Source organism: Cyprinodon tularosa, unplaced genomic scaffold, assembly GCF_016077235.1.
Source record: "Cyprinodon tularosa strain WSP-4 unplaced genomic scaffold, ASM1607723v1 ctg603, whole genome shotgun sequence".
NCBI lineage: Eukaryota > Metazoa > Chordata > Actinopteri > Cyprinodontiformes > Cyprinodontidae > Cyprinodon > Cyprinodon tularosa.
In genome coordinates, this window is record NW_024039345.1 from 376,567 (window position 1) to 403,693 (window position 27,127).

Below are 27,127 nucleotides of genomic sequence, written 5' to 3' on the forward strand. Positions count from 1 at the left end.
TCTGAGAGTTGTAGTTATTAATCAAAAAGTAATATATAATCGACTTCAACAGCAGTAAGCCTTCTGAGAGCAAAGGGAAAAAGATATAAGACCAGCTGTACCACAGGAAAGTAGGTCAAACTAATGTCAGGAAAGGTGAAACTGATCTAATATGAAATGTAAACCCCTTAGATCAGGTTAAAATGTCCTGAGAACTAGTAGATCTGACATTAGGAGCAGTCAAAACTGACCAAAGAGCAGCTGTAAACTACCGTATTTTCACGACCATAAGGCGCACCGTACTAAAAGGCGCAGTCTCAGTTATGTGTGCCATTACTGTATTTAACACACACATAAGGCGCACCCGATTATAGGGCGCGGGTTTTATACAGTATAGCGGTACGTATCCTCTACTAAGTTTAAATACCTCTATTGCGTATTTAAAAATAGAGCGGGAGCAAAACTGAGTATGATTGTGCTTTATTCATGTATTTATTACAAAGTATTCATCAAACCTGGGAGCTGGCCATGAGAGACACATCGCTGATGACACAGAGCGCTGTGATCACTCCTCTGAAACAGTTTATTGACGCATAAATTAACTGAAAATGCAGAAATCTGCCGGCAGAATATGTTCGCTTTTATTATCCTGGTGCCTGCAGTTTAGATTACCAGCTGCCACGGTGAACCGCGAGGAGGCGACCCCGCCAGAGGCTGCTGTTGAATGGGATTCCTACTGACAGTGCACCGCTGGTATGTGGGGGTCTGAGCGGCTCCGACAGAAATAATATTGGAAGGTGGGATTGTAATCTGGATGAACTGACTGCAGTGATTAAGTTTTCAGGTGAGCTTTCTCACTTAAAAACATATTAAAACTACTTTATTCCCACTGATCACAGCAAATATAGCTGCAAGGCAAAGAAAGGATAGAGTAGCTCCGACCAACGCGCATCAGACACACTTTGCACCGCGCAGCCAGAGCTGCAAAGCTGCTTCAGCCGCACGTCAGAACTAAACTAGTACAAGCAGCAAAAATGAAGCAGCAGACGCGATTTTGCTGCTCTTGCTGCGTCCGGTGTGAACGTAGCATTACTTTGAACGGCCGGTTCACACCGATGTCGAGCGGTTGAAGTTCCTTTGTCAGACCTCCCGGGAATAACAGCAAGCACAGCGTTCATTTGTTTCACCATGGTGTTCACATCGGCTGTGAGATGGGCACGCATGGAGTCACAGATTAACAGCGATGGTGATGCGTGGAAAAAACCACCTGGTCTCTTTACATACACCTCCCTCAGCCACTCTTCATCATCTCCCCAATGAGGAGATGAGGAGTTCTGCATAAAGCACATACCTGTTCTTTTATACAGAATCCACGCCCACACTTCCCCCTTTAACGCTCTCATGGTGGTCTCACAACGTCCGCAGGAACAACACACATAGGGCCGGATCTATCAAAGGTTTGCGTGTATAAAAACGTGAGCTATTTCCCTGCGCACGCTAAAAAATGTACAAACTGATCTATCAACAGCGTGCTAAAAGGATTTGGTCTTTAAAACGTGCTAAATAGCGCCTCTTATCCATTTAGTACTTTTTCTGCAATGAATATGCAATATGGGGCGTTTACACGCAAAAGTGCGTCTTGTGGGAGGAGAACATGTAAATATATTAATTAGGGCTGCAACAACGAATCGATAAAATCGATAAAAATCGACTTTTAAAAGCGTTGGCAACGAATTTCATCATCGATTAGTTGTGTCGCGCGATTATTGCGTCATCCGCCGCGCCGTCATCACTGCCTCTTGACTGAAAGAGGAAGAAAAAAAAATATGGCAGAGCGAGTCAGCGCCGCAGGTGCAGTGTTGCCAACTCAGCGACTTTTCAGACCCCTCCAGCGACTATTTTCAAAAAAGCGACTAGCGACAAATCTGGCGACTTTTTTCGGTGTCACTGGCGGCTTTTGGAGACTCTTACGTGAAAGCATGTATCGTTCCTACTCTGCCATGGGGCGCCTCCCCCTACTCCCGCAGGAGTCCCTCTCAGCGCTGCAGTCAGAGCCTCAGCGTCCAGACTGAAAATGTAGCGCGCATGCACCGGGATTGACGGCGCAAATTGATCACAATAATTAAAATAGCCTGCGCTTTGTAAAGCGAAAAAGGTGATAACATGCAACTTTTTTCAAAAGAAATTAACATGGCACGGAACCACCATGTTTGTTTGGTTTTAAAGTGGGGAAACGTAACGTTAGTTTCTCAGGTAGCTCATCTGATGCTTTCCTTACCGTGTTAGTAGGTTACAGACAGTGATAAGGTTGGCTACTTATTTTACTTTTAATTTCATTTGAATTAGCTTAAGCAGCGTTTACATTTACTTTATAAATAAATTAACTTGCAAATTATGAGGGCAAGGCTTTTAAAGTTTAAATCTTCTGGCAAAGATAAAGTAAAAGAAGATCCTGCAATTTATGGAAGTAAAGCAGAATAAAATCCAGCAAGATCAGTAATATGTCAATTAATCAGTGACGTGCGGTGAGGTTCATAGCTGGTGAGGCACTGACGTCATCAGAATCAGATTTGCAAATAGATGCATAGATTGACAGCAGTTTACAGGTTATGTTTCACTTCTGCATCCTTACACATACAAACTGTAGCTCACAAAACACACATTTCCTTAAAAAACAAAACAAAATAAACGTTATTACTGTCTTACCTTTACTTATAAATGAATAGAAGTCCTCCTTATCTTCCTTCAGTTTTAAAAGTCTCTCTGTCTCAATGGAGATCACTGCCAGGGAAGAAAGCCTTCCTTGATCCGTCCTGTTCCTGCCTTATGTTTTCAGTCTCTTGAGCACCCCCTGCCATGAGGCAAGAGAACTGCCTGCCTCACCTCGAACTTGTTCTCTGCCGTTTATAATCGCTCATTACACGAAACACGTTACACAAACACAGTTGGTGACAAAAAGCTCTGTACATTATATACATAAGCCAAATTATTAGAAATAAGTTCACATATTACATTTGTTTAAACCATTTTATTGACGCCGTACAGCAACATGCTCTCTCCGCTTTGCAGCCAGCGCAGAGCCAGGGGTTGCGCAATCCAAGGTGAGGCAGAGCTCGCTGCTGCCTCACCGGCATCGCTTCCAAGCATTTGAATGGGAAAATAAGAAAATTCAGCGATTTTGAACAAATAAAAATCGAAATTGGTGAAGCTACGTGAAAAATGAATATTTTTTAGTACAAACCACCGGATGAATATAACAATTTAAATTACTTTATGATTATATATTTTCTTTCTTTCCATGATGGCTGGTGAGGCACTGCCTCACCTGCCTCCCCTGACTGCACGTCACTGCAATTAATTATATGCCACATTCCCATGTAAATATCTGTCTTTGGAGGATGTGTTTTTTAGCACCCCTAGTTCTCTCATTTTTATTCCAAATACAATTTATAATTTGAATCACAGGGCTATTTTTATCTCTATGGTTCAGTATTTTCTCAAGTAGCAACTTTAACTGCTATACTTTCCTGTCTTAAAAGGCAGAACTCTTCTAGTCTAAAAAAACTCATTTGTTGAAATGGGGGGGCCTATTGTTTGAACCCCTTAGGGGCTTTTAAAAACAAAAATGTCTTTTTTTGCGCTTTATGAAACAAAGTACCCTATATTTTGTGGATGTACAGCTACATTTCTCATGTAAGTTTGCGTAGTTTTAACACAAACATTTATTTTTCATATTGCACCAGTACAGTTAATGAGCAACCTGTACTTGTGTGCTTGTTTGTTCTGTCTAAAATGTTTATTTTGGAATAAAGAGGTTAATATAAAAAATATTTTTTGTCCGATTCATCGATTAATCGAAAAAATAATCGTCCGATTCATCGATTTTTAAAATAATCGTTAGTTGCAGCCCTAATATTAATTTAGCACTCGCAAAGTGATTTATTAAACCTGAAAGCAATTTTGCTAACGGTATCTGACTATATTTAACATGTTTCAAAAGAAGGTGCAAATGGTCTGTACGCGTAATTGCGCACACATGGCAGCGGTTATTGTCGCAAGAAGGAGACATCGAAATGAAGCTAGGAGACGCAGAGAACGCATTTTTTCACTCTGTGTGAATATTTTTGGAATGAACGAGGAAACGATCATCAAAACATATCGTTTATCCAGCATTGCCATTTTGGAGCTGTTGGGGGAACTCAGAATGGATTTGAAGCCAGCCACAAGGAGGACCAACGCAATACCAGATATCACAAAACTCCTTGCAACATTGCACTTTTTTGCATCTGGGTCATTCCAGCGTACGGTTGCAGAAAGAGCTGGGACCTCCCAATCTCGTTTTTTCAGAAGTGCTGTCCGACGGGGTCGGGGTTCTCCCCCTGCGCCTGTGGAGCAACATGCCAATGCTGCGGGGATGCGTAATCTCATCCACAGTCACTTCTTGTGAGCCATTTGGTATGTGCATTTTTCTACAAGCCAATACAAAACACCAGTTTTTTTTTTTGTTGTTTTTTTTTTACTGCAGTGAAGTAGAAATTCAGCCACATACCACCTTAGGGAATAAAGGTTGCCAAAGTTTTTTCTTTATTTATCACTGTAAGATTTAAATGTCTTAATGCACTAGTTTGTAGAAACTACAAACTACTTTGCCGCAAACCACAAAACGCGCAAAACCATCATTTAAATAGGGTGTCTCCAACAGTTTTGCACCTGCCACCAGTTACGCAATCGCTCTTGTTAAATCACCCGCAAACCATGGTTCAGCCCCTCGCGCAAAATTCCAGTTTGCGAGCGCAAATTACTGCACGCAAAATTGGATCTTGATAAATCCGGCCCATAGGGCGCATCGCACTATAGGGCGCACCGCATATTTTGAGGAAAAAAAAGAAGTTTATATGCGCCTTATAGTAGCGAAAATACGGTAACCAAAAATGGACAAAACTGACCTGACATCTGACAAGAACTAATAGAACTGATTTAAGAACAAATTAAAGTTGCTTCACCGTGTCTAAAGCTCACCTGGGAGCGCGCCCTCTCTCTCCTTTTACGCTCTCTGCGATCCTGGACGGTGGATAGGTAGTTGACAGCAGCATATTCCAACACAGATAGGAAGACGAAAACAAAGCTGACCCACAGGTAGATGTCCACCGCTTTAATGTATGACACTCGCGGCATGGAGGCATTGACCCCAGTAATGATAGTGGACATGGTCAGAACCGTGGTGATACCTGCACAGACACAGCTGTTCACGCTGACAACCAAACACCTGAACAAGATCTCAGAGGAGAAGCAAAGAATGACATCAGCAGCATTTCTAGAACACAGTATTCCCAAAAATGTCTTTAAAAACGACAGCTTCTGGGTTCTGTCATGTGTTTTTACCTAAGGAGACTCTGGCTGGCACAGCCCGTCTGTCGATCCAGAATGAGACCCAGGACAGCATCACCATCAGTGTTGCAGGGAAATATGTCTGCAGCAGGAAGAAGAAGATGTGGCGTCGCAGTGTGAAGTTGATGTAGAGACGGTTGTACCAGCCTGCAGACAGCACAATGAGGGGTGACGGGTCAGGCCGGTCCATTGATTCTCCTTACATAACACTGTTTCCACATCCGTGTTTGTTTTCAAAGATGTCTGGAGCTTTACTTTACCTTGCTCTGTTTTATCATCAGTATGACACAAAATGTTCAAATATTCATCACACCTCTCAGAACTCGACAGCCCTGCTCCGCGTTACTGACGGAGGAGCTTTCTGTTTTTCTTAGCTGAACTTCTGCATCAGTTTAGTTGTTTAGATCTGAATTTCTTAAAAAGATTTCATTCCAATGTGATCGGTTTTCAGAGAGAGAGCTTTCCTTGCGCTTAAAATCTGGTACACATTTTCTCTTTTTGATGCGATAGTATCAGAAACAGGACAATAAATCAATACATCAACATTTTATCTCTTTTGCAGCTAAACAGAAATATGCAGCAAAGATTCTTTTTTTAACCCCCCTCTTTCCTGCTCCAAAGTCTGAACTGCAGAGCCCGCCATACTGTGGGACCCTGTCTGACTGGAAAAAAACAAAAACAATACAAAACAGAGAGGTGAGGCTAAAAAAAAAAACTGGTAAAAAAGTAAGAGGCTGCAGGAAACCAAAGTAAAATTTTAAACTACAACCAACAAATAGGAACTAATACTGCAAAACCAATCCAAAGAAAGGAACAGAACCAAGCTGAAGTAAAATAAGGTCCAGCTGAAGGAAAATCACAGAAAAGGCGAAAACATTCTGTTTTGAGCTGCATTTTCTTAGCAAACAAGTTAAATTTGACTAAATTATACAAAAAATTTAAGAGGGAATCTTCTTTATATTTCATCCCTTTCGTTGTTTAGCCACTTTCACAGCAGGCAATAAAACATGATCAGCTCTAGCTGCTCTAGTTTCAAGATTAAACATGTGGGAAGAATGTGATAAAAGTAATTTCTGTGATTCCTCCCAGGACCAAGCCGCCGGAGGGGGGGTTCCAGCAGTGGTGATAATTAGATCCGTACCCGTGCTGCTGTAGAAGGCCAGACGGGATGTGGTGTGGAACTTCTGGATAAGGAACTGGGACAAAGAGATCCTGTCGTCGGTGCTCAGGGACTCATCCCCGTTCTTCCAGTACAGCATCAGGTCCTCGTCTGTGTAAGCGTCTGGAAAACAAACACAAACATGCAGAAAATTATTTAATCACGTAGACTGGGAAATGTTTATCGGCAGAGGCAAAAAAATTTTAAATAAAAGTGAAGCCACAGATCAAACAGAAATTATAAACTGCCGGGCGAACAACACATCAGCTGAATTTTATGGATGTTAAACTTTAGAAAAATAAAGTTTGTACTGATTTGTGAACTCCTTAGTCAGGGGTTATCTTTACGTTTGTGGACTAGAGTTCAAAGAACATATTAAATGTCCAAAGCAAACAACATGTAGTAACTGCAATATGAACAAACTGCTGTTGGTTCTCTAATGTAAAAGTTTCCAACACACCTGAATCAAATGAATGGTAAATGAGGATTGCTTCTCTGAATTTTGCTCACTCTCCCCCTGAAGGTAGCTCCAGGTCTTCCTTTACTAATAGTGTATCCAAGGCCTGTTGGACTATAAAGTATCCCTCTTACTTTCACAGCCAATTTGACTGCAGTTTATTGGATGTGAAGCACTATAAGCTTTAATTCTCTAAAGCCATAAAGTTTGAATTAAGGACGTAAAGAAAGACAGGAATTTGTTGATGCATGTTAAACAATATTCCGATTTGTGTTTTAATCACCTTTGAATTCTTTTTGTTAATTCATCACATTTGAGTATTTATACCACATATCCCTGGTGTTTAGATTCATTGTTAATTCTTGTTCTTTGTTCTTGTACATTTAGATTTATTTTAATCATGTCATCTTTTTACCTTGGCTGAACAGTTTCTTTATGTCTTAGTAGGTTTATGTTAATTAGTCCACTCCTTCAGTTTCCAAGCTTTTCTTCTTCCTCAGCTGCTCCACATAATCCTCAGATTAACTCTCCTTCATTCAATGTCATTCTCCACACTTCCCTCAGTAAAGTATTTTAATGGTTCTCATTGTTTTTTCCTCCTGTAAGTCTTTTCTGCCTATTGTTCTGTCCTAGCTCCATGTCCTGTGTTCATGGCAGCTTTTGTATATTTTCTGTTTTATTAGATAGCTTTATTTTCCAGTCAGTTGCTGCGTCTATTGGGTCATTTACCAAACAGGACTCCAGAATAAATAAAATAACAGAGGTACTTCTTTTGGACCTTCCACCAGAGTTTATTGGGTTTGTCTTTGTTTCAAACAGAGTTTTTAACCAAGGGAATTCAAAGCCAAATATAAATTCAACCAAACTTCCCTGAATGTTAAATAATTCACTAAGGATCATTCATGCAGAAAATCAGATATCTGCAAGCACCTTCCCAATCTTTTATTGGCTGCTGCATATTGATCTGACATAAAATGAAGGGAACAAGCTGGATTAGGTTTTAGGACTAAAGAAACTAAAGTCCAGAAATGAATAGAGCTGATTAACCTGAACAATTATCAACTAAATAATCTACTATCTGCAATTAGGTCCATTCTACAAGAAAATGGAACGATTTGGTCTCAAATGTCTCTGATAGATTTGAGTGCATCTGACATGGTGTGATATTATGAGCAGAGCCCTGTATGGTCTGATCTTCATAGTTCAGACCCTTACAGTTCTCCTGAGATGTTAGGAACCACTTCAAACCTCAGCCTAACAGCCTGCAGGCCTGTACATGCTACATGCTGTAGGTCCAGCAGAGATGAACAGAGGAGGCTCCAGCAGCTCACTGCAGTGACAGTGATGTTCTCTAAAGCTTGTTTGTTAGTTATAAACATGCTCCTGCAGCCAATTTCTTCTTCTCTGCTCTGGAACTCATTAGGAGTGTGAGAGTGTGCCTCCCGCTGTGAGCTGGTATGAACTCCAGCTGCTGCAGACGCTCTGTGAATTTGGGCTTTTATCTCTGCTTCTGCTAATTTTACAGCTTTCCAACTTCTGTTGATGTTTTGAAGCTGCAGAGCTTATGCTGGTGGAGGGGAGAATATGGGTGGGTGGTGGTGGTGGTGGTTGGGGGGTCCTCGGTAAAACGGCCCCTGGTGGCTGCTAGGAAAGTATTTGATGTCTCAGAAATAAAGACATGAAACTGAAAAAGTTTGTGCCTCGTGTTCAGTTTTCAGGTGTGAACCTACCACCTCTCTACCTCTGACTGAATCCATCTAACTGCTGTAAATAAACACTGAGGAATGCAGATGAAAAGTTTACCTCTACTTAATTCTTTAAAGTGACTAAACTCTACAATAGAGTCAGATCAGATGACATGAAAAGCTGCAGATCTGTTTTAGTTTGACTTTTCAACCCTACGAATCCACCCTGGTGAAGGATCAGTGGTTCCTCTTAAACTTTGCTTAGTTTTAGAACAACAAAACTATGTTCATGCACAAGAGCAAAAATGTGTAAATTGTAGATCAGCATTGAGCTTGCATACAAATGTACAAAAATAGGCGTAGATAACTTAATGGAAAAATAAATATTAAATAGAATTGTATAGGTTTGATAGGATACTTGGGGAAGAACATTTTAACAATCAGTTTTACTGTATGAAAAGCTTATAACAATGAAAAAGGATTCCCTCTCTTATCATCTGTCCAAAGGTCTAAAAACCTTTAAAGATAAACTTTAATTGACTAGATGCAATTTCACTATCTGGCTGCAACTCTTTGTTTTAAGAATGTGAACCTTCATATGCTATAGTATAACAAATGAAATATTCTTATACTTCAATGAAACTTTTATTACAACTTTTGGGATGATAAATACTATTGGTAATGCTTTATCTATTAGACCCAACAATGCTTATTTTTTAAATCTGTATTTTTTGTTTGTTGCTTGTTATTTCACTTATTCTCTTTCATCCTTTTGCTTTTAGGATGGATATATAAAAGGAAAAGGGCTAAAGAGAACAAGTGAAATAATATTTATATACTATAGATACATGCTATTTGATGGTGCAACCGTTTGTTCCCTTTCCCCCTTAGGTAAAGTAAAGGCATCAAGACTCACAACAATGTTTGCCTAGAGCTCTTAGGATAGAGGATGGAGTTGCCCATCCCTGCTCTATAACACAAAAATAATTAAATTAAACTGAGATAACAAGAATAAGGCATTCTTAAAAGCAGTCTAGGAAAAAAAAATATTGTAATGAATAATATATTTCATCAAGCATTCCTAGTAAGCAATAATGTCGTGTTTGTACCCATCATTGACTTCTGCTTGTAAAGGACTACAACTGATATATTGTCTCCTCATCTCGTCTTAAAGCCACATCACGCTACAAGAAGTCTTCAGTAAATGAACATCTTACTCTGCTGAGGAACTTTGCAAAGGGAAGCATCAGCTGAGTCACTTCATATCAAAGCACCAAATAAAAGTTTTGATCAGTTTCCTCAGCGTCGTTTGAGAAACAGACAATCTTTGTTTAAAACACAAAACTCTGATCTCAGATTCTCTTTATTAGCTCCCAGTTAAATCGAGATTACAACCGAACATTCTTCTTCTTGTTTATAAAGCTCTGAATAATCAAGTTTTATCTCAGAGATCATTGTTCCTTCTGTTCCTAATAGAGAAATGTTGCTCTAAGACAGAACCTTTTGGCTTTTTCTATAATTTGTTTTTTCTGCAGAAAAAAGGAAGTGGTTGACGCATGCTTGCTCAAAGGGAAGAATTGCTGCAAAGTCAATGTCTTGTTGCAATAAGCTAGGCTTTGTTTGCCAGGGCTTTGAATAATTGTTTCCTATCTTTCTTTAATGCTTCATCACAACTTCACATGTTGGAATCATTCTGTGTGCCTGTGCGTCTTTCTTTCTTTCCTTCTTTCTTTCTGTCATGATGGGTACTCTAAAAGTGACCCAATTATGCAGAACACCACTGACTGACACAGGAATAAAAGTTCAACAAGTTTATTTTGACACAAGCACACAGAATGTACTGGTTCTGGCTCGGGCCTGGATACTGGTTCACCGGAGTCTGCGTGAGAGACAGTTCAGTTAGCGTTGCACGTTGGAGCTTGCTTTCTTGATAACAACTGATTGTACCTTGAGGGTTCTTGAGGCTAGCTTTGGGAGAGTCACTGTTGGATCTGGAGAGGAGTTGATCAGCAGAGTCCGCTTGCTGCTTCAGCGTCTCACGTCTACAAATGAACAGACCTTGGCTTTGGGTATTCCAGCTCTTAGTCCTGAGCTGCATGGAAGTTCTCTATGGTTCTTCGGGTTTGGCTCTGAGGGTCGGCTCGGCAGGATAGCTCTTCCAGAGCTTCATAGAGGAGACACTGGTTTCCTGGAAGATAGAGACAACGGTTAGAATCCTGGCTGGATTCAAAGTCATGAAGATACACTGAGAGTCTAGGCTTAGGCGCTGACCAACTGGATCAACACTGCGGCGTTGAGGCAAGGTCTGAAGACAGCTTATATAGTGGATCCTCTGATGATCTTGATGGGCTGCAGCTGTGCAGGAGGCTCACTCAGAAGGATCCACGGCGGACTCTGCTGGAGAAAGGTGGAACTTCTCCAGCTCCCAACAGTACCCCCCCCCCCCCCCCCAACGACCGTCGAAGGTCGTAGGGCAGGAACGCTCGTACTCCTCGATCAGGGCAGGGTCGAGGATGTACGAGCCCGGAACCCACTGGCGATCCTCCGGTCCGTAGCCCTCCCAGTCGACGAGGTACTGCCAGCCGCGACCTCGTCGACGGGAGTCCACGATGCGTCGAATGGTGAAGGCAGGATGACCATCGATCTCCAGGGCGGGTGGTGGGGAGTCGGAAGGCGGGCACAGAGAACTCGAGATGACAGGTTTAACTTGGGACACGTGGAAGGTTGGGTGGATCCGGAGAGACTGAGGCAGTTGGAGACGGACGGCTGAGGGACTGATGACTCGGGAGATCTTGTAGGGACCTATGAATCTGGGCGAGAGTTTTCGAGACATCCCCTTAAGGGGAATGTCTCTAGTGGACAGCCATACCTCTTGACCTTCAGTGTACTCGGGGGCGGGACGTCTCCTGGAGTCAGCGAAGCGTTTGTTGGATTCAGAAGATCGGTTGAGGGTGGTGTTTGTTTCTCTCCAGATCTTCTGACAACGTCGGATGTGTTGGTTCACTGACTGGACCGAAATCTCTCTCTCGTCTGCGGGAAAAAGTGGAGGTTGATAACCGAGACTAACCTGAAAGGGAGATTGTCCAGTGGAAGCAGATTTGAGGGAGTTGTGTGCGTATTCGATCCATGTAAGAAATTGGCTCCAGTCAACGGGGTTGTTGGAGGTGAGGCAACGAAGGGTTGATTCAAGCTGTTGATTCATCCTCTCTGTTTGTCCGTTGGATTGTGGATGGTAACCAGAGGTCAGAGAGGGTTTACAGCCGAGTGCAGAACAGAATGCCTTCCAGACCTGGGATATGAACTGAGGACCCCGGTCCGAGAGGATCTCCTGGGGGATGCCGTGTAAGCGGAAGACGTGTTTAACGAGGAGCTGGGCTGTCTGGAAGGCCGTGGGGAGTTTCCTAAGGGGAATGAGATGGCAGGCCTTCGAAAAACGGTCAACAATGGTGAAAATGGTGGACATACCTCGAGAAACGGGGAGGCCGGTGACAAAGTCAATGGCAATATGAGACCAAGGGCGTGAGGGAACCGGAAGTGGCTGAAGCAGGCCTGAAGGAGGTTGATGTGAGGCCTTATTACGGGCACATGTGGAGCAAGCCAACACATACTCCTTAACATCTCGATGGAGGGTTGGCCAATTGGAGACAAAGGATAGCTGTCGCTTAGACTGAAAGATCAAAGATCAAAGCGATGGTTCTACTGACTCCCGGATGAGCAGAAAACTTGGCGGCATGCATCCATTGGATGAGACGGGACCTGACAGAAGATGGCACATAGGTTCGGTTAGTGGGACCGTTACCTGGGTCAGGTTCCTATAGCCAGGGCGGAGTTGATTAGGTCAGTGATTTCCCAGTTAACCACTCCAACAGTGCAGGAAGCCGGAAGGACTGGTTCAGGTGTCTCGGGATGATCGATGGAGTAAAGACGAGAGAGAGAATCGGGTTTGACATTCTTGGATCCGGGTCTGTAGGAAATGATGAGATTAAACCGTGAGAAAAAGATGGACCACCTGGATTGACGAGGATTGGCTTGCTTGGTTGACTGGATGTAAGCCAGGTTCTTGTGGTCAGTCCATACTAGAACCGGATGCTCAGCTCCCTCCAGCCAATGTCTCCATTCCTCCAGCGCCAGTTTGATGGCCAACAGCTCACGGTCTCCCACATCGTAGTTCTGCTCTGCGGAAGAAAGTCTACGGGAGAAGAATGCACAAGGATGGATCTTTTGATCCGTGTCAAGTCTCTGGGATAGGACCGCTCCAACTCCAGAATCAGAAGCGTCCACCTCGAGAATAAACTGTTTAGCAGGGTCAGGCTGCATTAACACTGGTGCTCTGGAAAATAAGGATTTCAATTTATCAAACGCAGCTTGCGCCTCAGGAGTCCACTGAAAAATGCGTTTGACAGAAGTCAGAGAAGTTAATGGCAGGGCGGTCTGGCTATAGTTCCTGATGAACCGACGATAAAAGTTTGCAAAGCCCAGGAATCTCTGTAGTTGTTTGCGGTTCTCTGGAACTGGCCAATCTAACACGGCCTTAATTTTGTCCTCAGATGGTTTTACCTGGCCGCCCTCAAGCACAAACCCCAAAAAGGTTACTGAAGACTGATGAAATTCGCACTTCTCGGCCTTAACGAACAGCTTGTTCTCCAGCAGTCTCTGTAAAACAAGGCGGACATGTTTCTTATGTTCAGCGAGGTTCCTAGAGTAAATGAGTATGTCATCAATATAGACGAAGACAAACACATTTAAAAAGTCTCTGAGAACATCGTTCACGAGGGATTGGAAACAGGCTGGAGCGTTAGTTAGACCAAAAGGCATCCCCAAATACTCAAATTGGCCCAAGGGAGTCTTGAAGGCTGTTTTCCATTCATCACCTTCTCGGATCCTAAGAAGATGATATGCATTCCTTAAATCCAGTTTAGTGAAAACTGTAGCTCCTTGTACAGGTTCGAATGCTGAGGCGAGTAGAGGAAGTGGGTATTTGTTCTTTATAGTGATTTGGTTCAAACCTCGGTAATCAATACATGGTCTCAGGGAGCCGTCTTTCTTTCCAACGAAGAAGAACCCGGCGCCCAAAGGAGAGGAAGATGGGCGGATTATTCTTGCAGCTAATGATTCATTAATGTATTTTTCCATGGTCTCTCTTTCAGGCTTAGAAATGTTATACAACCTGCTGCTAGGTAGTGGTGCTCCAGGTAAAAGTTCAATGGCGCAGTCATATGGTCTGTGTGGAGGTAGGGACATCGCACTGACCTTACTGAAGACAGGAGCTAGGTCATGGTACTCGGAAGGAACGGAAGAAAGGTCAGGAGAGTCCATCTCCCCCCCACCTCTAGGAGACCCCACCAAGGGAGCAGCCGAACGGAGGCATGTTTCATGGCATGAAGTGGACCATGATTCCAGGTGACGATCAGTCCAATTTATGTGAGGATTATGCTTCTCCAACCATTCAAAACCAAGCACCAGGGGGGAACATGCAGAAGGAAAAACAAAAAATGTTATTGTCTCTCGGTGGTTACCTGACAGAAGTAGCTCGAGGGGTTGAGTTTGATGGGTAACTTGGTGAAGTCTTTTTCCGTCAATAGCAGAGACACTAAGAGGTTGAGTCAGAGGAATGGTTTCAATTTGGAGTTGTTGGACGAGGTTCGAATCGATTAAGTTCCGTTCACAGCCTGAATCGATGAATGCAGAAAAGGAGAGGCTTTGGTTAGAACAAAACAACGTGGCAGGTAGCAACAATCGAGGAAATTTCTTAGTGTTAATTTGGCCCGCCAGACTCCTCAGATCCTCTGGCGGGCCCAGGCTTTTGATTTAGCCGGGCAGGAAGCGATGAAATGTCCACTCTCACCACAGTAAATGCATAATTTGCTTAGAAAACGTCTTTGTCTCTCCTCAGGGGTGAGCCTGGTGTGTCCCACATGCATGGGTTCGACATCTCTTTCAGCCGAATGAGAGGCCTGAATAGGCAGAGGGAGAGGCTGAGCCTTAGGTCTCTGTATGGGCAACTGCTCTGTGGGGGGAGAACAAACAGTCACGTTATGTGAGGCAGAAGAAAGTGTCCCCTGCTTTTTAGAACTGTTTCTGGCACGGATTCTATTATCCAATCTGATCGTAAGGCGAATTAAGTCTTCGAGGGTAGCTGGTTCGTCAAGAGTTGCGAGCTCATCCTTAATATGCTCATTTAAAGCCATGAAATAGGCTCCCTTCAGAGGGCTTTGGTTCCATCCGGAAGCTGCCGCTTTGACCCGGAAGTTGATGGAAAATTCGGCCACAGAAGAATTTCCCTGCTTTAAAATTGAAAAGAGCTCGAGAGTCAATTGTTTGATCAGTTTCTTGGTTGAAAACTTGAGTAAATTCGGAGATGAAATCAGAGTAATAGCAGTTAAGGCTATCGTCGGTGGCAAATCTTGCCTGAGCCCACTCCAAGGCTCTTCCTGTTAGCTGAGAAAGGATGAAGGTTATCTTTTTGTAATCCGTGGAAAAGCTGCCTGGAGAGTTCTGAAAAATCAAACGGCACTGAAATAAAAATCCTTTGCAATCTTTCATGTTACCAGAAAATCTCTCTGGGAGACTTGGGCGGAACTCGGATGACGTCACTGCTGGTGACCTCGGAGGAGGAACTGGACCCGGAAATGGTTGAGGTACCGGTGCAGCATTAGCGCTATTCGTGTAGTTAGCATAGCTCTGGATAGCTTGATTTTGCCTTTCAATGTGGGTGTTTAACTCACGTAGCGCCAGGCTGTGTCCATGGATCTGGGCCGCTTGTTCCTCCAATCGACGGATGTAGTGTTCCGCTGGGCCTTGAGTTTGGCCGCAGTGTTCTGTCATGATGGGTACTCTAAAAGTGACCCAATTATGCAGAACACCACTGACTGACACAGGAATAAAAGTTCAACAAGTTTATTTTGACACAAGCACACAGAATGTACTGGTTCTGGCTCGGGCCTGGATACTGGTTCACCGGAGTCTGCGTGAGAGACAGTTCAGTTAGCGTTGCACGTTGGAGCTTGCTTTCTTGATAACAACTGATTGTACCTTGAGGGTTCTTGAGGTTAGCTTTGGGAGAGTCACTGTTGGATCTGGAGAGGAGTTGATCAGCAGAGTCCGCTTGCTGCTTCAGCGTCTCACGTCTACAAATGAACAGACCTTGGCTTTGGGTATTCCAGCTCTTAGTCCTGAGCTGCATGGAAGTTCTCTATGGTTCTTCGGGTTTGGCTCTGAGGGTCGGCTCGGCAGGATAGCACTTCCAGAGCTTCACAGAGGAGACACTGGTTTCCTGGAAGATAGAGACAACGGTTAGAATCCTGACTGGATTCAAAGTCATGAAGATACACTGAGAGTCTAGGCTTAGGCGCTGACCAACTGGATCAACACTGCGGCGTTGAGGCAAGGTCTGAAGACAGCTTATATAGTGGATCCTCTGATGATCTTGATGGGCTGCAGCTGTGCAGGAGGCTCACTCAGAAGGATCCACAGCGGACTCTGCTGGAGAAAGGTGGAACTCCTCCAGCTCCCAACACTTTCTTTCTCTCTCTCTCTCTCTCTCTCTCTCTCTCTCTCTCCTTGTCAGATAACCACATTGCGCTTTTTTTGGATTATCTGATTTTTTTTTTCAAGGAGTTAAAACTCTTCATCTAATGATTTACAGAGATTAATGGTGAAGCATGCTTTTTAATGCGTTAAAGGTCAGTTTTAAAATATTTTATGTCTTTGAGAGGAACCCACTCATGTCACGTTTTTTTTTAATCATTTACTTTTTCTTTAGTTTTGATGATTTTCTTGTACTGTCGAAGGGTTTTATTGAACTGTTAATAAGGCTTGGCTTTTCACCCCTTTTCAATAACCCTGATCTGTTTCTGTGATTTTCTGGCTGTCTTGCTTTTTTTTTCCCCACATTGCTGTTGTTGGGGAAAAAAAATGTTCCTGCCCTCTGCCTGCATTTGAGTGCAGACGTTGGTTACTCTCAGGCATTAAAGTCCAAAGTGAGGAAGGAATGGAGCTTTAACTAAGGCTGTCCTGCACTGAGCGTGTGGGGACACCTGAATTTCCTCCTATGTGAAAACATCAGAAAAACTACGTTGCTTTTTATTTTTTATTTTTTGCTTTAGTTTATTTATCCCTATTTCTTAAGTTTCTGTTTTTTTTTATGAAGATTTTATAGCAGAGCCGTAAAATTTAACCAGATGTGTGTAAACTCATATCATGAATAAACTGTTCAAACATGTGGCTAATGACCATGACTTGACGTTGCCTCATGTTCACAGTCAAACATTAGTGGAAGTATATCCTTAGGTAAGAATATAGCTGCCTTAATAATTATTTTGTTTTGTTTGAATAAATTTCAATATAAAAAAAAAGAAGCAATCCCACCAATCAGGTCTAGAGTTTTAAAATAATTGCCCCGAATTTGAAAATGTGAATTAATCTTGACAATGTTGAGTTCAGACCTGTACAATCAGCAGACCACTTTGTCTAGCAAAGGCTATCAAAAATAGCCTTTCCTGTTCAAATCTAAGCTCATTGAGAAAAAAGTCAGTTAAGTCCACTATTCTGGAAAAGGTCACAGTGTTATTTTAATCCTTAGTCATAAAATGCAGCACATGTGGTAAAGAAGGAAACCTTCCTTGGATGGCCTGCAGGTCTCACCTCTCTCATATAAGGTCATAATTCAACAACGAGAAAGAGACTGGGAAAAATGGCATCCATGAATGTTAAAGATCAAAACTAATGCTGACCAAAACAAGTCAAAGCAAATAGACCCATCTCACCTTTAAAATAACATAATAATTCAGAATATTCATAAATAACAAAATGAAAGTGGAACGTTTGGGGCAATGTAGTCCTGTTGCAACAACGCAAAGCTGACATAGCTTTTCAGAAAAAAAGAACACCAGGAATGGCCAAAATGGTGGAAGGATGGTCCAGGGCCTCTTCTGGTTTAGGACCTGAGGGGCCCATGAATTTTCTTCTCTGAGGAATCTCTGGCAAGTGATTTGTGATCCTAAATCTAATCTCAACTGGTTTATGCAGCAGAAGAATAATCCGCTTGAATTGGTCTAGTCAAAGTATAGAAATATATCCAACTGAAATGGGTGGTTATGAGCTTATAAGGCTGCTGATGCTCACAAACCCTTCGGTTGTGCAGAATTAAAGTGAGTCTAGAAAAAAAAGTATTTGAAAAGAATCTTGAGTGAAAAGAGAAACCCCTAATGCCAATTCTTAATATAATGATAACATTTTTCTAAGATAATTTGTTTCCAACGAAAACAAGCTAAAATGCGATATGGTTTACTGTTATCTACTCTGCTGAGGAGAGACAACAGTTCTCAAAGCTCCCAATGATTATCGATACCCTGTTGGTCAACTCTATTGGCCCATCTTCTTTTACAAATATTTGCCCCTCACAAGATAGCAAACGTATGGATTTCCTTTATTTGCTGACTGATTTTCTGGGTTTGATTTTCAGCTTTTCTAAGAAAATCAAATAAATTAAATCCTAGGCTTTCAATAAAAAGGGGCTATAGCAGGAGCTCACCCCAGGAGCCATCAAGAGGTGTGTGAAATGTGGGTGGAAGGTACACAGCTTCAATGAGCAGCATCAACCAAACAAATCTGTTGTCACATAGCATTACTCTGTATTATGACAATGTTATGGCACATTTTCATGACATTTTGAAAAGTAGGCAGAAATGTCTTAGAGCAGATTCATTCCTAATTGGAAGCCTCAAGACAGTAATGCGGCTTTTCTTTAGAAAGTGATGAGATGGATGCAAGAAGTGCTGAAAATTGTTGGCGCTGCATTGGGAGACAGGTGCTCAAAATGTAAAAAACAGCCATGCAGGAAAAAATATTAACACAGACTGGTATAATTCACCGAATTCAAACAATAATGCATTTTTTAATGCATGTGTCAGCAGTGTTGTTAGAGTATTGCTTATGTTTAAGTTTAAAAGGTTAGAGCATATAGCTCCATGTGTTTTAGAATGAAGTCAGGTGAAAGTTCATTCACATCCTCTTACTAATAAAGGGAAAAAATGTCAATTTTTGTTGAATCTGACATTTTATTTGTAGCAAAACTTATAGAAAACTAAAAAAGCAAAGCAGGAAAGCTGCGCAAGAGTTGGAAAAAATCCATATGTATACCAATGAAAAACATTTGTTAAAGTGAAAAAAACATATAATGTAGAATCTGTTGCATTCCTATCCTTCTGTAGCTGTGTGGTTAAAATGAAAATAGTTTCTCTTACCACATACAAATGTCCTCCTCCTCTCAGTCATGTCCAGCCTTTCAGCTGCTAACAGGTGAGTGTTTCAAAGCTTTATTATTTGTTTCAGTGTTATTTCACAAAATGCTTCAAGAGGTGTTATAAAGAAAAATTTCATCTATTGTAATAAAAGTGACTGACTTTGATTGTTATTTTATTTGAGCGCATGTGGTTGACACGTTGGAACAAATTATAGTAATTACCGCTGTTTGTAATAGAAAGAGCTGTTTCCACGTAAGGAAAATTGCCCACTGTAGCAAATTAAACTTGTATTTGCAGGTTCCACTGTTTTCACATTATTGTCTCAGGAGACATTTTTGTTATTTACCTCCAAACTAAATTTGACAGAAAAGCCCTTAAGCTGTTTTGAACTCTGTGCTGTTGATCTTAAAATGAAGAATGACGTTTCTCTGACAATCTTGCATTATCTCTGTTCTTATTATTTGTCATGTTTTATCTTCCGAGTGTCAGACTCCACCAGTTTTTACTCACAGCTCTCCAGCTCCAGTGAGCAGGTCTGAGAATCCAGAGGAAAGCGGCTGAAGTCCATGTTACAGGCTGCTGTAACCGTCACTCTGTTTAGACACAAAAAGAAAAAGGCACTCAGTCACTGAGAAACTTTATTTTCAGATTACACACCACTGCAAAATACAACCTTCATGTTCGATCATCTTTTTCTATATTTTGTGATTATTTAACACAATTTCACTGACGTTCAGACATCCTAACTCAACAGTTTGTAAATCCACCTATTGAATGATATCTTTATAAGCTTTATACAAAAAACAACTAAGATTCTATTTCTATATCTATTAAAAAAAAGAGCTTAACCTCAGTCACACTGGATGGGGAGTTTCTGTGAGCGTCACATTGCTGCAGACCAGGTCATTTTACTACATGATTATGCTCAGATCTAAATTTGTTTGTTCTCCTGTTGGAAGATGAACCCATTTAATCTGATAGAATTTGTATACTGTACCATTACTGTTTGTCCTATGATTGGTGTGGCAGATGTGATGTGCAGTGGTTTTCATCATTCCAGGTGTTTTTTTAATATTAGACAGAAAGTTATATTTGGTGCCCTCTGGCCAGAGCACCTTCTTTAGTGGGAACTGAACCTTCTACATGGTTTGTGGCAAACCATAAACAGCACTTTTTGAGTATTCATCTTTGTTCTTGCAGCTTTTCCATAAAACAACAGAGTTTTGGAATGCCTGACCTAAGCTAAGTATATCTGGGCCTCCTCTGGAGTTGCAGTCTGGCTGTTTTTTATTAAAAATCTTCAACCCCATGTCTTTGCAGGTCTCCATTTACTCCATTAACTTTCCATGTTTTGGTGATTGACAGAACAGAGCTCTGAGTGATCTTAAATGTTTTGGATATTGTTTTTCAATCTCGCTCTAACCATTTCACAACTTTCTCCATGGTCTGTCTGACCAGTTTCTTGGTCTTCATGAGGCTGCATGCTATTCAGCAAACCTCTACGGCCTTCAAAGAACAGCTGGATTTACAATTACTTTGGAATATATAAAGTTTGACTGCATTTGCTGATGTGATGGCTTCAGAAAGCACTTGGTTTCACCTGATTTTATTTGAGGCTGTACTCAGCCTTTCTCTATCAAATAAATGGGTCTGAATACAAATGCAGTACAGAATATTTGAAGGTTTGTTATTATGTTAAAAAACATAGATTATTCTCCTTGAAATTCACCATTTTGGCCAACTGTGTTGCACAAACTGTTGTATTCAACACTGAAGTTCGAGTTTAGAACCTGACAAAAAGCCAAAAACAAAAGTGATTAATATGAAGTTGCAAAATACTGACATCTACCATTTCTGAAGACATGGAGTCTTCATAAACAGATGTTAAGTAACAATGTGAATAATTTTTTATTGTTTTTTTCATATTTCATGGTACTTCTATTTAATGCACTACTCCCAAAGTCCCATAGGAGGCGCTTTGTCCTTGTCAATTAAGCATGCATCAGTTCCCCCTCAGCTGGAGACACATTCAGTTAATAAAACTCTCAGCGGAAACATTCATGCGGAATAACAGTTAACGGACCCTCAGATAGAGTCCTGTGGCTCATTTCTCTGAAGTTAAATCCTAACAGGATGAAATAAATATTCAGCAGATTTCCTCTGCAGACTGTAAACACACTAAGCTCAACACGTTGCCATTTATTGATCTTTAACTCATCTGATTCCTGCTGCCTGTCGGGACCCAATATAGTCGCAGGGAAACTGGGACAGATGCCTCGATACGCAGCAGGGAAACTGGAAGCTTTAAATGGATCTGAAAAGATGAAGATCAGGCACATCTGAGGCCTGAGCTGCTGAAGGAGCTGAAAATGAAGCCGTGGAGTTCTTCTGTAACCGTCCCCACCGTCGGAGCTTCCCTTTACAGCTCTACCTCCCCATCAATCAGTCAAATACCTCCACTCGTCACAGGTCATTAACCTGTGGATCCATTCCCATAGAAACTGTTACAATAGCAACTGTGAACCTGACAACGGGCTCTTTTCTTCAGATGTACCTGTTGCAGCTATCTGAGTCAGTTTTTGTAATTATTCGTTACTTTACTTTTCCTTTGAAAACAGATCAAGGCCTTTTAATTATCAGAATAAATGCTGGATCAGTTTGTTGGTCTAAGAGGCACAGCCTTAAAAAGGTTAAAATGTTATTTATCCAACAAAGGTTTACTAGATAAGACAGGTCATGACTCTGTTTCTCCACCTATGATGTTCAACAAAGAGGATTTTTAATTCCTGTTTAATTCTCTTTGTAGCTGCTACCTATGGAATCTATTTTCTATAAATATACAGAAATGCATGTGTCACTCAATTTTTATCCAGATGAGATTCAGGTTGATTTGTCATTCAGTAAATATTCTCCTCAAGTCTTTGAGATATGTGAGAAAATATATAGACTGGAACTTTATTTAAATGACAACAAGACAGTGTTTGTATTTTTATTTTATTATAAAAATCACCTGATGAAATTATGCAGTAGTGCCATGGAATCACTGGACTCTTATGGCAGTGATTCCCAGAAGATTCTAGGAGTCTTGGGATGTTCTTTAAATTCAAAATACAGGTCTACCAAGCTGGTAAATTTAAGTTTTAATATTTTAGACTAAATAATAAAGTTTAAGAGCTTAAAGTTTAAAATTTGGGGAGTGGGGGCCAGAGGCATAGTTTTTTATAAGGGTTTTCAGGCAATAACCAATGTACATTGAGGGGTGGCCGAAAGTGGATAGGCGCCAGAACCTCAGGGTCAGTCTACACTGCTCCAACAGGAAAATTAACAAGCAAAACATCCATATTTTCTAAATAAAGACAAACTATACTTTCCTACAGCCTTTGCTAACAAGTAGATGCATATATTTAAACATCCATGCTTTCTAAATAAAAGGTATAGTGGAAAGAATTCTTTCAGTTTTGAGCTCTGGGGCGTAAATCTTTTCCATCGTCATTACTTACCTACTTGTATCAACAAACATTCTGCATAAAATTGATATTTACAAGCACTAATATCAACATAAATTGATTATTTCATAAGTTTATATCAAAATTGTTATTTATGTATGATTTCAACGAAGACTCCCAGATGACTTGCAGAGACACATCATCTACTCTTTACCCCATATCACACAAAATCTAGTTCTGAAAAGAGCATGAATTCTGTATTTATTATCTTTGATGTTAGTATATTGATGTTTATAATTAACCACAAAAAAATTAAATGTTTTGAGTATTCCGCTTGAGAGTATTACTACTGCCACCATCTGTATGGTAGGAGTGGGCCACAGGGGTGGCCAATGATTGGGTATCCCTAGCCCTACATCTAGCTCCAGCTCCTAGTAGGGGCCTAGGGGTTAGAGCAGTACACTCGGACTCCTGAGGGTCTGAGTTCGAGCTCCACTCCCACAGACTGTCACTCTGGGTCCCTGAACAAAGACCCTGAACCCCACAATGCTCCCCGGGTGCCACGCAGTTGCAGCCCACTGCTGCCCAAGAGTATGGGTTAAATCAGAGAGTTCATTTCGTTGCTCTGTACCTGTGAGAATGTAATGACAATTAAAGCCACAAGTGGCATTGAGCGGCCCTCGCAGCTCGCACCGCCTGGTATGTTGCGACCGCGGGAACCAAGCGACCGCCGGGTAATTCAAAATGGCCGACTCTACTCAAAACAAAAAAAATCATTAAAAATCCATAGTTTGCAATAAAATCCCGAAAAAAATCGCAAATGTCAAGGAACACATCTCGCATGTCCTAGATTTTTTTTAGATGATTTATTAAATAATTTAAAGAAAGAAAAATCTTTAAACGTGAATGCCTTATACTGCGGCAGTTGAAAACCTCATAAGATGCTCAAACATGCATAGATTCACGCCAAACTTGGCAGTCTTTTCTATAATCAAAGGATAAATAACTGTTCCAAATTTGGCTAGGATTGCTATAAAACTTTTTGCGATACAACAATTTCCTGTTAACACAAACTTTTGAAAAATCAGAGTGACAGACTTTAAAGAAGCGCTTTGCTATTGTAACCAGCTTACAGCAGGCTTTGTAAAGAACGTATTTTGAAAGTATTAGCTCATTTGGATAAAAGGCTGATTTTATAAAATTTTTTGAAAAGAGGTCAGTGATTTCACAACAGGGTGAAATGTAATTCAAAATGGCCGACTCTACTCAAAACAAAAAAAATCATTAAAAATCCATAGTTTGCAATAAAATCCCGAAAAAAATCACAAATGTCAAGGAACACATCTTGCATGTCCTAGATTTTTTTTAGATGATTTATTAAATAATTTAAAGAAAGAAAAATCTTTAAACTTGAATGCCATATACTGCGGCAGTTGAAAACCCCATAAGATGCTCAAACATGCATAGATTCACGCCAAACTTGGCAGTCTTTTCTATAATCAAAGGATAAATAACTGTTCCAAATTTGGCTAGGATTGCTATAAAACTTTTTGAGATACAACAATTTCCTGTTAACACAAACTTTTGAAAAATCAGAGTGACGGACTTTAAAGAAGAGCTATGCTGTGTTTACCATCAAACAAGTAGCGATTAGAGGAATATATTCCAAAAGTCCTAGCTCTTTTGGGAAAACGACTGATTTTTTAGAAATATTTTAACATAGTGATTCTATTTTCATAAGGGTGCCGTTTGATTCAAAATGGCCGACTTCATGAGAGGTTTAGACCATGGCTCCCATGAAACTTTTTGTAGGTGGAGAGCTCATACAGATGTGTGCCAAGTTTCATTATCCTAGGAACGAGCATGGCTAGGGGCTGAATTATTTCCTGGCATTATCTGTCCACTTGGCCAACTACTAGGCAAGAACACAAACTTTTGAAAAATCAGAGTGATGGACTTTAAAGAAGCGCTTTGCTATTGTAACCAACTTACAGCAGGCTTTGTAAAGAACGTATTTTGAAAGTTTTAGCTCATTTGGATAAAAGGCTGATTTTATAAAATTTTTTGAAAAGAGGTCCGTGATTTCACAACAGAGTAAAATGTAATTCAAAATGGCCGACTTCCGGTGGGGTTTAGACCATGGGTCCAAGAGGCTTTTAGTTAGGGCCTGATGAGATGCAAATGTGTTCAAAGTTTCAATATTCTTGGACTAAAAACGGCTTGGGGCTGGTTGTCTGAAGTTTGTTATTTCTAGGGGGCGCTGTAGGAAAATTAAGCCCCGCCCACAAAATATTGCTCAGGATTCCTGATTGGAGTTGGACTAGGATCATCTCTTGTGATTTTGGTGCAGATCTGATTATTAATGAGGAAATGAGAGCCAATAGTATTTTCATGGCGAAACGCCTCACTTCGCAATGGCGCCACGGCAACACCATTTAACTCAAAATCTCTGTGCTTTAAACGAAGTTAGACCAACATGTTTTCTATTATCTGACAAAGTTTCAAGGTGCTAGTGTTTAAAATGACTGAAAGGGACCCTCCCAAGTAAAAAAAGCAACTTTCTCCACTAAGGGGGCGGGGCTTAGATGATGTCATCATTTGACCATCCAGTATGGTCAAGCACCCAAAGGAGCTCCTTACTGCCAAACTTGGTTTGATTTGAATTTTTTTTGTAAAAGTTATTCCACTTTGAAATTCTTCAAAATTACCCTAACTTCGGGGCCCCTGGGGACCCCTTAAACATGCTCAAAAACGAAAACCTTTGATAACCTTTAATCTCCAATGCCTCAACTGCATAATGACCGAGTTTGAAGCTGATAGCTCATAATCCCTAGGAGGAGTTCGTTAAAGTTCGACATGAGCGAAAATGAAAAATGGCCAAAAATCGCACTTTGACCCAAAATGGCCGACTTCCTGTGGGTTTTAGGGCATACCTCCAAGAGACTTTTTTTCATGAATTGAAGAGATCTACCAGTGTGCCAAGTTTCAGATCTCTGTGACTTACAGTTTCCCCCAACTCACGTTAGGGGGCGCTGTGGCGTAATTTGGGGGCGGCCATTTTGGATTCCATTATAGACCGGCTATTTCACGCGGGGGACAGTTTACTGCCACGTTTTCCTGAGTTTTTGAATATGCGAAGTCCCCGTAAAATGCGTTCGAAGTGAGAAAAGAATAATAAAAAGAAACTAATAAAGGCAAAAGGCAAAAAAAAAGGCTAAAAAAAAGGCTAAAAAAATAACGCCCTATGGGGTTCATTTATGCTTTTTTTTTTTTACTTCTAAACCAGACTGCTTCAATTCTCTCAGTGGTGTGATTAACGATAATCTACTTCTCCATCTCCAGCTCGTTCAAAATCTAGCCATCTTTTTGCTTAGCACAAGACGATATAAATACACAACCCTAGTTGTAATCCTTCCACTTACTGCCCATTTTTTAAGGATTTTTTTTGAAGATTTGGCCTTTAGTTTTGAAATATCTAAATGGTCTGGCACATCCCAATCTTATAGAGCGGGGGTGTAAAAGTCAGGTTTACAAAATACTGTTTGGAGTTTTGGAAAAACATCAATGATAATGTAGGAGCATCGTTAGATAAAAAAAATTAGTAAAACTTCCTTTTGCTCTCATTAAAACTGAGCCACTGGAAGAAGGAGGTCTGGATTAACAACTGAGCTCCAGATTTACAACTGAAGCGTTAAAACATTTTATATAAGACTTCTCTTCTGTCCTCATCTCCATCTGAGATGAAAAACTATAAGTTCATACAAGACTTCCTACTCTATGGAATAAAGCTTAATGTTTCATTTTTGGACGTTTTTCTGAGGATCCACTAAATAAAAATACATAGCTGCCTGGGGAGGTTTTCTTAGTGCCTCAGGCTTTCATATCATTTTACATCAGGCTCTGCAGATACTGAAATGAGTCCCTCATTGCTATTTCACACTTAGAAATACTCAGTTTGTATCAATGTCTCTGACTTACACCTCACAAATATTAAGGATTAATTCTCCTTTAGGAAACTACCAGATACTCCTTCTTGAATTCTCCTATCCTGACTTTTCTTGTTGATAAAAAAAAGAAGCATTTGCCTGAAAAATATATTTATTTCTTTTCGACATTTCACATTTTGTCACATTAGAACATTAATCAATTCCATGAGGATTTTATGCAATTTATTTATGCTCTGATTCCTCTAATTAAATTAGGTAGATATAAAGATCCACAACACAGGTGGAAGAATTTAATGAAAAACAACAAATAGTTTTGCACTCCACAAATAAAGAAAAGCAAACACTATGGCCATGCTCTACAAAGTTCCCAAATAACAAGAATCAAATAACCTGTTTAGACTTAACATATATGTCATCTGTAAATGTTATAAACTGTTAAAACATTGATAAAGATGAAAATAATAAAATTGATAGCTAAAAGATTCAGTATCAGTAATGAATCCTAGAAAAGCTGTCTTTGTCCAAACAAACCACTCTCCATGGTAAAACACAGAGGTGGCTGCATCAACTTAAGATTAAACAAGAGATGATTTAAGTTGGCGTTTTATTTCTAGTCATAATTCATACATGAATCCAATTTTGAATCCCTGGAAACGGTTTAAATGTAAACTTAAGACACTCTCACGTGGCGCTGATGCAGGAATTAAGCGCGAACATGAGGCTTTGGTTCTCAACACAGCTGTCACAGGTTCGAGTCCTGGCCTGGTGACTTTGGCTGCATAGCTTCCCCCTCTCTCCTTTATACCATTTCCTGTCTACCAT

General features: G+C 40.8%; 1 protein-coding gene across 2 annotated transcripts in view; it reads right to left on the reverse strand.

Moving 5' to 3' along the window:
- Positions 1-27,127, reverse strand: part of gabrr2a (gamma-aminobutyric acid type A receptor subunit rho2a) — a 73,196-nt gene that overhangs the window by 3,961 nt on the left and 42,108 nt on the right. For both annotated transcript variants that reach the window (XR_005282640.1, XM_038307209.1), the window contains exons 5-8: positions 19,423-19,505; positions 6,509-6,649; positions 5,362-5,514; positions 4,999-5,207 (exon numbers count right to left, since the gene is read on the reverse strand). Coding sequence is in view for 1 of the 2 variants with exons in the window: in XM_038307209.1 (XP_038163137.1) it covers positions 4,999-5,207; positions 5,362-5,514; positions 6,509-6,649; positions 19,423-19,505 (586 nt within the window). In the remaining variant the exon portion in view is untranslated. The remainder of the gene's footprint in view (positions 1-4,998; positions 5,208-5,361; positions 5,515-6,508; positions 6,650-19,422; positions 19,506-27,127) is intronic.